This window comes from Piliocolobus tephrosceles, chromosome X, assembly GCF_002776525.5.
Source record: "Piliocolobus tephrosceles isolate RC106 chromosome X, ASM277652v3, whole genome shotgun sequence".
NCBI classification, from domain to species: Eukaryota; Metazoa; Chordata; class Mammalia; order Primates; family Cercopithecidae; genus Piliocolobus; species Piliocolobus tephrosceles.
This window is the reverse complement of record NC_045455.1, coordinates 12,383,280-12,399,275: the sequence shown is the minus strand read 5'-3', so window position 1 is coordinate 12,399,275 and position 15,996 is coordinate 12,383,280. Positions and strand designations below refer to the sequence as shown.

The 15,996-nt window shown below is 38.2% G+C and overlaps 1 protein-coding gene across 5 annotated transcripts in view; it reads right to left on the bottom strand.

Moving 5' to 3' along the window:
- NALCN (sodium leak channel, non-selective) overlaps nucleotides 1-15,996 on the bottom strand; it is a 345,832-nt gene that overhangs the window by 220,290 nt on the left and 109,546 nt on the right. For all 5 annotated transcript variants that reach the window (XM_023218071.3, XM_023218072.3, XM_023218074.3 and 2 more), the window contains exons 8-9: nucleotides 6,365-6,507; nucleotides 6,131-6,235 (exon numbers count right to left, since the gene is read on the bottom strand). In XM_023218071.3, coding sequence (XP_023073839.1) covers nucleotides 6,131-6,235; nucleotides 6,365-6,507 — 248 coding nt within the window. The remainder of the gene's footprint in view (nucleotides 1-6,130; nucleotides 6,236-6,364; nucleotides 6,508-15,996) is intronic.

Sequence of the window (15,996 nt, the reverse complement as noted above, 5' to 3'; positions counted from 1 at the left end):
CAGAAGTTGGGCTAGCCAGCAGAAGCCAAGAATCCTCAGAGACTCAAATCCTCGTGGGGATTGTGGCCGGGACCGCCAGTCTTTCCTTTGTATCTCTTTTCCCTGTTTTACAAAGAGAATCTGTATGGAGCCACTAGGCTACCAAGAAGAAAGGCCAGTTCTTGTCTTTTTTTTGAAGCTGACCTTGACCATGTAACTACATACAGGACCATGGGATGCAAGCAGAAACCCTCTTTTCCTATATTTCCTTCTTCTTCCTGTGCTCTGGAATATGGATGTGAGGGTTAGAGCTACAGCAGCCATGCTAGTCTACAAGGTGACTGTGGTAATGGAGGCTGTGCGAACTGGAACAGGAGGGAAGGTGTCTGGATCCGTGGCGACACAGGCAACCATACCACGCTGAATGAGCACCTCCGACTTTATATGAGAGAGAACGGGGTTCCTCATCGCATACCTCACCTAAGCAACCTATTTCGGGCTTTTTTTGTCCCTTGCAACTGAATGTAACTTAACTAGTACATGTGGTTTCTGTTAGAATGTCCATTATTTTTTCTTTTCATTTTACTGATGTAATTTTCCTTTCTCATTCTATAGTTAAATATTTTACTGTTAAAGGCTTAGAAAATGAGGATTAGTTGCAAAAGAAACATCTTAAACCCATTTCCCAGATATACCACCACTAACATTTTAGAGTTAACGTTCCAGGTATTTTACACACACAGACACACACACACACACACCTGCATCCCACACACAAACATGGGATCCTTTTTTTGTACTAATATGTCATCAGCATATCTTCACATCAATAAAGTTCAATGCTCATTTTAATGGTTTGCCTTTATTCCAATTTCACAATTTATAATCGATAACTTATTGCTAGAGACTAAGACTGTTTCCATGTTTTAAAAATTGCCATAATGCCTCATAAACATTCTCAAACATATGCCCTTGGCTACTGCCCCAAATTTTTCTTAGGATAAATTTCTAAAAGTGGACTCTCTTGGTCAGATAGTATACATGTTTTACTTTTGGATACATATTGCCAAACTGTTTTCTGGAAAAGATATTTTAATTCATACTCTTGGCAACAATGTATGCGAATGTCCCTTTCAGCCAGCAATAAATACTGTCTTTTTTAAGAAAAGAAAAGTTAACACGGGGCCAGAACAAAGACAGCATGTTGACAGCAGGGCTTGTAATGGCTAAATTGAAAGGAGGTAGCATCTCATGCTGAATAAAAAGGCTCTTGCAGCTGAGCAACCTGCTTTTGAGTCCCAGTTTTACCACTACCCAGTTATATAACATGGGGTTAGATAATTAACTTTCTAATCCGTGTCATTTTTTACACGCAAAGTGGAGACATTAATAACGCCCACTTTACAGTATTATTGTGAAGATTAAATAAGACAGGTTGTAAAGCCATTAGGCTAGCGCAGATCTCAATATATGGGAGTGACTGTAAGAAGACGTTCTGAATTGGTAGAATATCACCAATAACACAAATGAATTTCCATGGCACTCTCCTCTTAGCACAATCATTTGGAAGCCCATAGAGATTTCAACTTTGAGAATTCTCTCAAGCCTGTCCATTTGCAACTGCTAGAGTTTTATAACTGGTCGATTGGTTTGTAAAGTAGTTAAAAATGCTTCTGGGATTGTTCTATTATAGGCATAATATCATAATCATCAACAACAATATGAATAACAGGTTATCTAATGAATAGTGGTAAGAGAAAGAATCTTGGTAATGGAGAATCATTAGCAGCTGAATTAGAATTCCAAGCTCAGGACAGGCACACACAGACATCCACATACACAGTAATGCAGAGAAAATCTAAAATTTACTTTGCAATTTGTATGCTCTTTGGATTCTTTGAAAATTGATGGTTTTTCAAAAAATAGCTAATAGTCACTATGACACAAAATAGTGAGAGTGGATACCTGGCTTGATTTCATTATGAAATAATATATTCAATGATGCAACCTCACAAAATTTAATTCTCATTTATGGCTTCCTATGATGATTGCATTATTCCATTATTATGATTTCTTATTAGAAGGCGCTCATTATTACACCATGCTAGAAGCATCCTTCCCTGAAATGCATTAATTGAATTGTTTTCTCACATATTTTAATGATGTATATTCATGAGGGAATGAATGGTCTTGGAACACAGTAAACACATTTTTGCTAAAGTATTGTCTTTGATCATTAAGTTATACGTAACTTTCTCTTTGGAGGAGAAATTCTTTCCATTTTTCATCATGTGTCTTTTCATCAAATTTTTTCTACTTTTTAACCCAGTACTTAACATTTATGCATAAGTTGCTTTAGGCATTGTATAACGCATATTCTAAGAATGTTGATGGAAACCCAAAGGAGAATAAACTCATAAGTGTCCTTTCTTCCCACACCAATTCTACCTTTATCAGTCTTCTCTCTTAATTAGGGGATATTGATTCAGAAAACACATGTCCGCAAGAATGCTCAATTAGAGATAATAACAGACCTAGACATGTCTTTGTACAATCAGAATATTTATTTACCAAACCTTCAATATGATCCTGTTGGACTATGATTCATTTATAAAAGTTATATATGTATTGACTGTCAGAAGCCTGCTTTTTGTCTCTTATCATTTTAATGGAAAAGTAGCCTTGTGTGGCTGTAAAATTTAGCAGTTCTTTGAGTTCTACTCGAGGCAAAGTTGGGATAAGCTCATCTTTATCATGAGCTAGTCTAGGTCAGAAGACCATGGGACTGGTAACAGGTATCTGAAGTAAAGCATCTAAATAATGAGAGGAAAGGTCTGGGTTAGTGAGATACGGTACTCAGGGCTTCATCTTTCAGCTCATCTGCACATCCCAACATCCAGTGACGGGATATCACTAAAAAGTTGTGGCCTGGGTAATCCTATATGGATTAACACAGGGGGGTATTATATCATGGGTGTATGAATCACTTATCCTTCAACCTAATCCACAGCTGACCACAAGGCAATAGTTATCCACGTCTAAGAATTAGGCAGGTATGAAATCACAAGCCTCTCAGAGTCCAGGCAGAGTCAATGCTTAGTAATTTGAAATTTTCTACATCATTTTCCCTCTGTTTTCCAGTTACATGTTATATTGTGGTCTCCTAAAGACCCTTGGCATTAATCTCTCTGTAATTTGTTCCTATGCTGTGTCTTGGAGGCATTTGGTGGTGACCGTTCAACTGAAAAATATTGCTTTGTTAGTTTAAAGAAACAATTCTCATCACAGATTTCCTTTCGCCTCCCTTAAAATGGTCCCTGTCAGAGTCAATTCCTGGTGATCTGCCTAATACAACAGAAAGCCCCTTCTTTGTCCTGAAAATGTGCGTATATATATACATATTTTTTCCTACACACATGGCTGTTATGGGAAGTCTGCAGACTTAGACATCAACAAGTCCAACAAGCCCAGGACCCTTTAGTCCTTTGATGAGAATAGCCTATATTTAACAACTGCAAATTTTCCATATGCTAGAGAAAGGCAAGGATGAACTTCCATGTCCGAAAAGCTGTGTGCGTTACAATAATCATCTTTATTTTAATTCCTTCAAATTAGTAACTCGTGATTTAGTGTTTTAAACCACTGAATGAGAAGTCCCTGTTCACAGAATCTGGTCATATTTTACAAACATAATAGCATCATGGCAAATGATGTCTCTCCCTTCTCTACACATAAAAGCATCAGAGGGCCCACTTGCAAGTGGCTAGCCAGGGTGGGTGGGGCCTGAAGCTCGTTGCTAGGCTGCCTGAGTGGTGTTTCACCCAGAGGCTGACAGCAGGAGCTTTGGTTGCTTAGCAACCAGGTCCTCAGCTATAGCATTTTTCTTAATGAAGGTTTTTCACAATTCTCTGTGTGATTACCTCTGCCGAATATCTAGACGCATTACCTCTGAATTACCAACTCATTCCTCTTGATTAAGTACAATTTTGCATCAAAATGATTTTGTACAACGTTGTTCCAAGTCTCTTCACATTTCCCTTTCTATTAGAACCATTGGCTGACTTGGTGGTGCTTCCAAACACTATTTTTTCTAGCTGTGATTTTGTACTTGAGAGTTACTCCATAAACATACTATGGTTTTAAAGGCATTTTAGGTCATCTTCAGGAACACTGCACGTGAGGGCTAAGATCAAGAGTTCCACATTCCACCTGGGTCTCAAAGTCATAAGTGAAAACATGTCCTTCTAGAGGCTGTCACCTCAGAACAGACTGGGAACTTTCTTATCTCTCATAGTTTGTGAAAAGAGAGGAGAGGAGATAAGTACTTGGTATGGGTGATTTCTTGAAGGCTTTTCTACATGGCATTTCTGATATAACCTGGATAGCATATACAGAAAAACCTTTCATGGAAGTTTGAACTGTTGTTTGTCAAAATTGAGTAAGACTGACACTATTTCATCCATAATGAACTGACTGGACAATTCAGACTTTTACAGCATCATAAAGATGCTGTAAAATTGGTATGTTAAATTGCATTTTAACATACAATTATTAAAAGTTCAACTTCAGAGTTTTCAAAAGTAAAGTTTGTACACCTTGGCTCCTTGACAGATACCTTTGTCTTACCAGTTCTTGTAAGTGTTGACAGATACCTTTGTCTTAACAGCTTTTGTAAGTGTTTACAAACTTGCTAAATAGTCACAAGGCATGATATCATTTTATTCCTGATTCTGGAATTTTTTTTTTTTTTTTTTTTTTTTTTTGAGACGGAGTCTCGCTCTGTCACCCAGGCTGGAGTGCAGTGGGCGGATCTCAGCTCACTGCAAGCTCTGCCTCCCAGGTTCATGCCATTCTTCTGCCTCAGCCTCCCGAGTAGCTGGGACTACAGGCGCCCGCCACCTCGCCCGGCTAGTTTTTTGTAATTTTTTAGTAGAGGCGGGGTTTCACCGTGTTAGCCAGGATGGTCTCGATCTCCTGACCTTGTGATCCGCCCGTCTCGGCCTCCCAAAATGCTGGGATTACAGGCTTGAGCCACCGCGCCCGGCCGATTCTGGAATTTTTATTTTCTCTGTCTTTTATAAAGATTCACACTAGAAGAAGATATACAAACCTGCCCTTCCTTTTTTTTAACTACCATGAACACACACACACATGAAACAAATCCAAAAATAAAAACAAAGGCATTGGATCTGAATTGCCCTCTTATGTAATAACTGCTCTGCTGCTTTTAGAAAATTTGTAGCCCACCTTCTAATTCTCAGGAGCCTTATGGTTTTATGGAAACAATATTGGCGTATGGGACTTATGGGAATCCTTCTGAACATACAGGGATTCTTTAAACAATCACAAACATGCATGTGGGTTTGACGGATCATTGTCATAGTTTATTGCACTGTGGTTTGTTCTGAATGAAATATATTTTCCATTACAAAATTCTAATCCTACACATAGACATTACACAGGCTCGCAAGTACATGAATAAATACTCATAAAAGTCAGAAATTCCATAGTGGTTACATTTTATCTACAAGCCATTTGAGGATTTGTGATGTCAGAATCTAAGGTATATAATAAATGTGGTTGACGATCTTGGTTTTGTATCAAAACCACCCACGGAGCTGTCACAAAATATAGGTGTCATTCTCTTACTGCCTAGAAGCTCCGATTTGATTGTTCTGGGTTTGGGCCTTTGAACCTTTATTATTTTATTTTCTTTTATGTTTTTTTGGGGTAGGGTCTTGCTCTGTCACCCAAGCTGGGGTGCAGTGTTGTGATCGCAGCTCACAGCACCTTCGACCTCCTGGGCTCAAGTGATCCTCCCGTTTCAGCCTCTTGAATAGTTGGGACTACAAGGCTCATGCCACTACTCTTGGCTAATTTTTAAAATTTTTTTGTAGAGATGGGGTCTTGCTACACTACCTAGGCTGTCTCAAACTCCTGGACTCAAGCAATCCCTCCCACTCAGCCTCCCAAAGTGCTGGAATTACAAGCATGAGCCACTGGGCCTGGCCTGCGCCTGTATTTTCAGACAGCTTCCTGAGTCAGACTGTAGAAGCCTGACATGCAAGAGCTTCCCCAAGGTCCACTGACGGTGAGGGTGAGACATGTGCACGCTCGGATGGGTTATGACATCCTCTTGCTCATACCGTACCTGGGTGGTGGCTGTTGAAGTAGTGCTGCTTCTTGATCCCCACATTTGTTGAAACTGTACTCTGATTTCTGCAAATGTTTCAATGATAACAGCAATAAACACGTTCTGAAAAAAATCACAAACCACATTTATCAAACTCTAAGAATGACAAAGCAGAGGGCAACCAAAACCAAACCAAAGATCTGCAGAACCATCACAGAACATAGACTTTCTTAGCACAATTCTCCGCAGTACCTTCACAAGCCAGGCGAGGAAGAAAATGAGAGTGATGAAATAGAAGTAGGAACGCCAACGGGGGAAGCTGTCAATTGCTCTGTACATGAGGAACACCCAACCTTCCTGCGAGGCGGCCTCATAGACGGTGAATATACTGGTTCCTGCCATGACAGAGGAGGACAGACTGAGTCACAGTTGACTTTTGAAATAAGAAAGCATTTTCCAGAAAAACAATCCATATTTATCCACACTCATTTTCTCAATGACAAAAGCTCTTCAAAAATTGAAAACAGTAAAATGTGAAACATGCAACACATTTTACTGTTCTCACTCTTAAAATTTTAATAAAGTTGTTTCTGACTTCAAGTCAGGGTAATTTCAATATCTCTAGCAATAAAATAATTTGATATGATACCTTTAGCTGTTAAATGCAACTAATAATGTGGAAAAGGAAATGAACAGTCAAACCCAGTATGTATAGGTATAATTTAAAAAAGGATATGTACCATTTAAACTTGCCACTTGGAGCCTAACACATTCAATAAGGTGAAAAGCACCTGCTATAGTTTTAACCAAAATGAAAGAAATGGCAGAACTGGGTTTCATTTGAAATCACTTTTTCATAGGGAGAGTAAAGTGTCTCAGGCTCCACAATTAATATGATGGAGCTTGTCTTTGGATTCCATGGTGTTACCGAACACCAAAATGTAAGGCAGTGAATTGCCAAATAGGATTTGTATTTTCTGGGAAAATTATCTCTTAGAAAGAACTTCTAGTCATGGAAAGAAAGGAAAGTTAAAAATATGCGGACAGATTTTTTAACATTGGCTAAGAGAACCTAAAATGCCATGTAGGGAAAAAATATGTTTAATCCTAACAACACTATGAGATGTTTTACAGATGGGGAAACTAAAGCATATAAAGTTAAAGTGACTTATCTAAGGATGCAAAGATAATAATGAAGGGAACTGGAATTAACTCAGTCATTCTGGTACAAAGCCCCACATCTCCCAAATGTGATGATATCTTGTCTCTTAATAGCCTTGCTGTAGTTTCTCCATCTGTAAAATGGGAAATAACAAAGACTTTATAGTGTTGTGAGGATTTAATGACTTAATTCCTATAAATCATTGGGTAGGTTCTTAAGATATCACAGGTATCATTATGACTATAAAATTGAAAATAATTGCTCAATATGCTTTTGTGAGAAAACACACAAACATATACCATTGAAGTTGTTTATAAAATAAATATATGTTGTTATTCATAAAACTGGTAAACATTTGTACCTCAATAAATCCTACTTCTCTAAATAAGTTTTATTATTACAGAATATAAAACCAATCTCCACTCATATATTTTCTAATTACATAGGAATTTAAACTAGAATGTGCATATGACCAAGTATCCAAGCTAAGAAGAGGGTTTTGCACAAGTTGGGGCAGCTTCACTGTTTCTTTGAGCCTGTGCACGAGAAAGCAGAAATCAGAGCATCAGCGAACACCAATGCAAGCAGAACAGAAGGCAAGTCCAGCCGCAGACTTGATGACGAGAGAGAAAAAGAGGCTGGAAAGAAAAGCTAAGAGAAAGAAGCAAAGCATATTCCTATCACCTATGATGCATTAATGTGTGCTAATATACTTTATATAGAATATAACTTCATAAATGTCCTGCCTCTCATTTTAAAAATCATATTTTGAACATTGGTACTGTAATTCCTTATCATACAGCTGATATTTGTGAAGCATGTTGAGTTTCGAGGCTGTTTAACACACTTACAGGCTAAGGAAATCTGTGTCTTATTAGTTAGGCAGACAGGGAAGTGGGCATGAGGGCAGATATTATCAAGACCATCTTACAGAAAAGAAAAGTGAAGGTCACTGGTTAATGAAGCTCTCCAAGGTGGAAAGTATAGAACCAGAAATTGAACCCATATCATCGGGTCATAATTTTTTTTTGTCTTTACCATGCTATTTATATTTTCTCTTGGTTGAGACTGGAGATTTAAAAAGAAATTGTGAATGGGTAGAAACATAGAGTTAGATAGAAGGAATAAGTTCTAATGTTCCATGGCAGAGGAGGGTGATTATAGTTAACAACAATGTATTATAGATTTCAAAATAGCTAGCAGACAGGCCTGAAATGTTTCTGACACACAGAAATATAAATGCTTGAGGTGATGGATATCCTAAATATCTCGATTTGATAATTATACATTTTACCCATAAAATAAAATATCACAGGCACCCCATAAATATGTACAATTATTATGTATCAATAAATATGTTCAAAAGAGATTATTTTCTCTTATTATCCTTAACACAGTTAATGTGTTTCTGAGGGATTACGATGGCTAAGTTTATTGTATATTGATCATCTTTAAACATAAAACCAATTAACTATAAAATAGTTCCTTTTGTTTGCACATCATTTCTTAAAAGCTGACTTTTAAGAAAAAGGTTCAGGGAAGAACAACACATACATAAAATGTCAACAGCAAACAGAAGCAATTGTTTTTATTAATGATTCATAGGTACTAACACTGGACAAAACCTTTGCTTATGTGCACTGGATATGAAACATATTTTTAACATGAAACAAATAATTTATAATTTATATTCCTTCTTTGCCTCTAGGTTTTTGAATGAAAACAAAAAAAGTGGTACAGAAATCCATTATTATCTACCATGAAAGTTTAATAGCTGTACTAACTGAGCATTTTCATGTAAAATATGGAGCTTGTCACCATAAGATTCAATTTGAGAGGAACACTGAAAATTTTCCTCCCTCTCTGTGTCCAGATCTTTCTTAATTACATCTACAAGCAAGATGTCATTTGGAGTTAAGTAAAAAAGAGCACATTTAACAAGTAGCCTTAAAGCTTCCACTCTTTTTTTTTCTAATTGGACAAAGGAAAAAAGGAAAGAAGCAGAAACCCACAGTTCAGCTCAAAGAGAAGGGTTTGTTGATACAAAGAGGTTAGACATTTGTGAAAATATAACCAAAACACTCCCCAGGAAGATGCTGACTATGGAAAGAAATGTTTCCCATATGTGAACTGCACTGGGTAGAAAGGCTGTGAAGAAGTAGCAGTTACAAAGGCAGAGGCAATGGACTAAGATGGTCCTTCCTCATCACTTTTCTACTCCCAGCTTTGCCAAATATAGCAAAAGAAATCACTTTTCAAAAATGATTTTCCAATGGTTGACCAATATTTAAACTGACAAAAATCAAATATATGTTCCTTTCATTTTCTTTGGCAAGTGGAGGACTCTCAGAAATCAACTGTAGCTACTGAAACGTCTTTTGCACAGTCCCGCTCTCGCTGCTGGCCCTGAACTGCTTCCTTCTGACCCTCTTGGCAGACTCCTGGGCTGCCCGGCTCAGCTCCTCTCTGCCCTCAGCTACACTAGGCAATGGCCCTCAGTACTCCCAGAGAGCCTCCCATTCACCTATCTCATGTCACTCATCATGCTGAATTCTCTACCTTGTTTGTTTCCCTCACTAGGTGTGAGCACTCTGAAGTTAAAACTGTATTTTTCATTTCTGTACCAGATGCTGAGGAGCACTCAAAGATTGTTGATGAATTAAACAATGATTTTGTAGCCTACAGACATACGAAAGCATTTCTCAAATATTTGCTTTCAATTAATTCTTCCTCAATATTAATACTGCACAGATAATTTGGAAACTATTTTATAGTGAGTTGACTTTGTTTTGCCAATTTTCAAAATTCTCTAAAAACACCTGCATGCTCATATATAAACATAAAAACCCATCCTAAACACACAGAAAAGTCTTCATCTACTGTTTGATCCAACATGGAAAATTTCTGGGAAGCACACTGATTCATATAAAATATTTTTTCTAGATGCGCTGCAGAATATTTTTAGTCCATTTTAATTACAGAACTAAAATTTCTGGCTAAACGACCATATTTTTGTTAAATGAAAAATGATGCTTGACAACAGCACCTGGGAATACAACGCATTAAGTTTTTAGAGAACAATAAGGCCTGTTCCAAAAATATCCCTGGAGAGCTCTTGGAATAGCACTACTCTCTCAGACCCTAACCTCTCAAGGCACAAATTAAGGCTGTGCAAGAAATGCAATCACAACAATGATACTCATGATAATCAGTTCTCCTGACTTCATTCTTTCTGACCTCTTCCACTGGTGGTTTGAATTTATTAAATAAGAAGACCACAAGTCTACGTTTAGAAGATAAATACCAACCTTGAAACTTTCTACACACTTCCTGTATTGAGAATGAGTACAGGATTTTTTTTTTTTATAGCTCTGAATGAAATTATATCCCCATCTGTTTTGATTACCTTTAGGATTTTATTGACTGCCTTGCGCTCTTCTGCTGACTCTTTTCCCATGAAAAAAAGAGGTGAGATATTTGTGTTTTGGGAGTACTCCCATTTGTTTCTTCTAGTCTCAGGTTACATAACCACATTGTCATTCCACTCTCAAGTGAGAGGGTCATAAAATTGTGATGATAACTAGCAACAAACTACAGACCTGGGGTCCTACCAGTAAACCTCTCTCCAAACACAAACCACCTACAGTACTATTCTAACGATGGGAATACCTGATCTACCGTGATGGAATTTGGAAAGTTAGAATTGGAGACGTAGGCCCGAGACAGTGGAATAAGAATGAGTCAGTACCCAAGGGCTTGGTCTGAATAATCACCTTCACTCCCGCACTCAGAGTTTTAAGAACAAAGAGGATTTATTTTAGGACCATCCATTTCTTTCTCTCTCCCAGTGTTTGGATCCTCAGCAATGTTCTTGAACTTTAACCCCTCCAGGGATACGGAACACACTACCTTCTGAGGCAGCTCCATACCAGGTAGGCAAGAGCCCATTCACTGGATGCTGCCAGGCCTCAGTTCCTTTGGGAATCTCTTGGCCTTGCAAGGCACAACAAGCTATAGGAGTCTGCAGAATTAGTCCTTGCAGCCCCTTTGAGTGAATCATCCTTTGTTTTACCCAGGTCATCCTGCTATAGGTGCTCGTTTTCTTATCTGGTCCTTTAACTCCTCCAATCTGATCTACTGTTTATGAAATTGGCCTGATTTTCTGGCTTCACTTACTGTCTGGGAATAGAATTTCATCTGTGGTGAACAAAATGATGACTTTCTTGTTACTCAAGATCATCAGTTTCCCTCAGACTTTTCTAATCACTCTTTCTGATCCTCCAGCTGACTCTGATCAGACATCACCCTTTTCAGAGAGAAGCTGATTGACTTTGTCTTTGTTAAATTTCAGCTTGAGCATCCCCCTCAGTTGGAAGGGAAAAGAAACTTACATGTTACTCAACCACTACACATGGATGACTATGCTGTATCAGTGTCTCAATGAACTGTCTACTGTCAGTCAGTAGTCTTAACTGTGGAAGTGTACGATCCTTATCCTAAACTCCAAATAGATATTTATTTGCTCAGCTACAGTTGCAATGACTAAATATTCAATCCTGAATGATGGTCAAATAAGAGCTTGATATTTACACACATGCATGATTAGAAGTACAGCTTGCTCAAGATGGGGTGGGTTGTGCTATACTGGGTTTTATTTTATTTATTTTTTACGTTTGCATATATACAACTTGTCCCAATCTCCAGCTTTTTTTTTTTTTTTTTTTTTTTTTTGAGATGGGGTCTTGCTCTGTCACCCAGGCTAGAGTGCAGTGACTTGATCTCAGCTCACTGCAACCTCTGCCTCCGGGTTCAAGTGATTCTCCTGCCTCAGCCTCCCCAAGTAACTGGGACTACAGGCACACGCCACCATGCCCAGTTAATTTTTGTATTTTTAGTAGATACAGGGTTTCACCATGTTGGCCAGGCTGGTCTCGAACCCCTGACCTCAGATGATCCACCCACCTCGGCCTCCCAAAGTGCTGGAACTGCTCCATAGGGCAATATTCTTATTAAACTGCAGAACTAATGAAAAAAGGGAGCTATGAATAGTTTAAGACGGAAATTGCTGAAGCTACCCAAAATGTAAGTTTGGTATTAGTGACATCTGCAGATGGATGATGCTTTAATGGGAAGGTCTGTCCTGTGCCTTGCAGGATGTATAGCGACATCCCTGACCTCTACCCACTAAATTTCAACAGCCCCTCCAACCCCCAACCAAACATATTTGTAGACATTGACCAGTGGCCCCTGTTGGAAAAATTGCCCAATTGAGAAACACTTTTCTAACTTGACAGCCTTTCTGATTCTTCAGCTTTTGCCCTGCAGTGCCTAGCACAGGGTCTAGCATAAAATTTATTTTAAGTATTTTTGAAATGAATCTCTTCACTTGAGATCAAAGGCGAGATTTAAAAATGACATTTTATTCTTCCTTAAAGATTTCTGAAGGTTAAAAGCCTAGCTCCTGAGACATCGCTTGTTTGTATAAAGTATTTGCCACACAGTGGACAGCTCAATAGTACCATTACATAAATTTTTATCATTTTGCTGTTTTAACAACTAGGCACTGCAAAGAAAAGCTTATTCCTTCTTAAACTTCCTGCTATGTAATCAGACGACTATATACATGCGTATCTTAGAGTTTGGGGGAAGGGAGGCTATCTCTGCTTGCAGAATGAGCCGTTACAAAAGTACATTAATTAAAATTGAAAAAGAAAGTTAACATATTTTGAATGAAATAAATAGTGCAAAATTTTCCCGAAGGAAATTAAATGACTACCTTCTGAACTGTCCCAAGACAAACCACACACACGGGTTTTTTTTTTTTTTTTTTTTTGGAAAGCTTTCAGGTTTTTCTTCTGAATCAAGATGAGATATTCAGTAAATTCATAGAAAAACACATAAGAAAACAGACTAATTCTTAATCCATGTTGATAGACTCTGGTTCTGTCTGGACCATGAGACAGATAATACAAACTTGCAAAACAGTTCAATGTTTTCTACAGTGAAACCTAAGCAGCAGCCACCAGATTTAGAACAAAGTGGCTGCCTCTTCAATTCAGCTACAACTTGCATTTGAGGTCACTTGTTGATGACAAAATCTATATCGAAATTATTATTTCTTTTGTTTTTGGTGAACTCTCAGTTTCTCTCACCCTCTGATAATCTCTTCACTCAGATATACCATCTTTTATGCAGATTTTAGCCACATATTAAAAAAATATTTTAGCCAACGGTCAGTAGTGAGATTGACTGTAACTTACTGTAACGTTTTTCTTCACCAAATTTCCCCACACCATCTCAATACTTTCTTCTTAACTGAGAGCTGGTTCTGTGGTAAGAGTAGATTGTACCCCAACAGTAGTTATCATAAAGTAAATGGATTTAGTGTGAGATAATTAAAAAAAAAAGCAGCAGTGAGGGATGTGTACTCTTAAGGTGGACATCTAGACTCAACACAATGAACCTTTGTCACTGTGGCTGGATGATCCACACACACGAAATAAGATCATGTGGGTCAGCAGACCAGCAATAGCGAGAAAGGCGCATGCTGAATTGCAGAGATTTATTAAACAATGAACCAGCCAGAATTAAATTACTTGTGAATAAATTACTAGTGAATAAAACCTCTGTAAACCATGTTTCCTCTCTCCCACCCACCTACCTTCCACCCTCCATCCCTCCCTCCCTCCTTCCTTCCTTCCTTCCTTCCTTCCTTCCTTCCTTCCTTCCTTCCTTCCTTCCTTCCTTCCTTTCTTCCTTCCTTCCTTCTTCCTCTCTTTTTTTCTCTCTTTTTTCTTTCTTTCTCTTTCTTCCTTCCTTTTCTTTTTTTCTCTTTTTGAGATGGAGTCTCACCCTGTCACCCAGGCTGGAGTACAGTGGTGCAATCTTGGCTAACTGCAGCCTCCGCTTCCCGGGTTCAACCAATTCTCATGCCTCAGCCTCCCAAGGAGCTAGGATTACAGGCGTGAGCCACTACGCTCAGCCTCACAAAAATATCAGTATTTTCCCCGATAGACTGTGCTGTAACATTGTGCCTATAATAATAATCTTCAACACAACTTGTCCACACACTCAACTCATGTGCTCCACACACCCAGCCTGAGGCTTGCCATGTGGCATATCAAGGTAATAAAACAAAACAAAGCAAAAACCACATTTTTTATTTGCTATTCCAGAACATGGAACAAACACAAAAGGACTTTTTTATTATAAGTGTCTTAAAAACATTTATAAACTTTATGTTTTTGAGCTACTTTAATTATGATTTTGGTTTCTTTGTTTTTTTACACTTAAGCACTCTTTTGGCACACCTTGCTATATTGGTAAAAAATCACTTTGTTACCTTAAACCATACACATGTTTACATATATCTTCTAAGTTAATTTTTTATAAGTAATAAAGAATCATAGTGGAAATATGTTTCTTCAAATATAGAAAATTTCTTAAGTTCCAAGTTCTGAATGGAAAATACTCCAAGAAAAGGAGAGGTGAAGGCTTTCACTATAGTATTCACAAATGGAAAAGAAGTGTTGACAAGCTGGATGCTGACATTGGCAGGAAAGTGTAGGTACTACAGCAGAACAGTTCCCAGGACGCTCAGTCTACATGCCAACTAAAGCACTCCCCGTCTCCCTGTGCTTGGCCATTTCCAGGTAGGCTGAGAGCAAGGGTAGCAAAGAAATCATGTCAGACACCTCTCGGCCTGTGAGTCAGCCTTCTGCCTTTGAGGAGCAGTGATGTCAGGTCAAAAGAGCTTCTCGGAAATGTATTTTCCATTAGTTGTCTTAAGAAGAAAAGAAAGGCCAGGTGCAGTGGCTCATGCCTGTAATCCCAGCACTTTGGGAGGCCAAGGCAGGTGGATCATGAGGCCAGGAGCTTGAGACCAGCCTGGCCAACATGGTGAAACCCTGTCTCTACCAAAAATACAAAAATTATCCAGGCATGGTGGCATGCACCTGTAATCCCAGCTACTAGGGAGGCTGAGGCAGGAGAATTGCTTGAACCTGGGAGGCAGAGGATGCAGTGAGCCGAGATTGTGCCATTGCATCCAGCCTGGGCGACAGAGTGGGACTCTGTCTCAAAAACAAAAAAACAAAACTTGAAGACAAGACAAGAAAAAAAAGACCTACACTTTGCCACAGTTAGCTGTCAGTTACAGTTCCTAACATTCCAATCATCCATTACTTCTTAAATAGGTAATCTGTATGTGTCAGTACACCCTGGACCTCAACTTCCATGGATGCACTAGGGCAGTGATGATACTGCTGGTCACCACTAAGGCACTAAAGAAATGTTAATTAGAAGCTTTTCAATTGTCCTAAAGAGTAAGCAAAATATGTCATACCAGCAATATGTTTCCTCTTAGGGTCTTTTAGCTTTGTCACCCATATTTGAAAGATTTATTGGAAAGAAATCTTTTCAAAGGAAAATGAAGCAAAAGGGCTAGAACTTTGCATAATGTTAAGGTGATAATAGTTATGACATAAAAAATTCGTAATAGTCCAAAAATTAGAACCAAGTATTTGGCAAAAATACTAAGATATTTTTCCTCCTATTTTGAGATAGGCACATAGTTCATATCTGCACCATCATACACATTCAATAAAAATAAAAATGCAAAAATTAACGATAAGGTAGACCTGGTCAGTCTATCTCAGAACAGCTACAAGAGCAATTATTTATTTATTTATTTATTTATTTATTTATTTATTTATTTATTTAT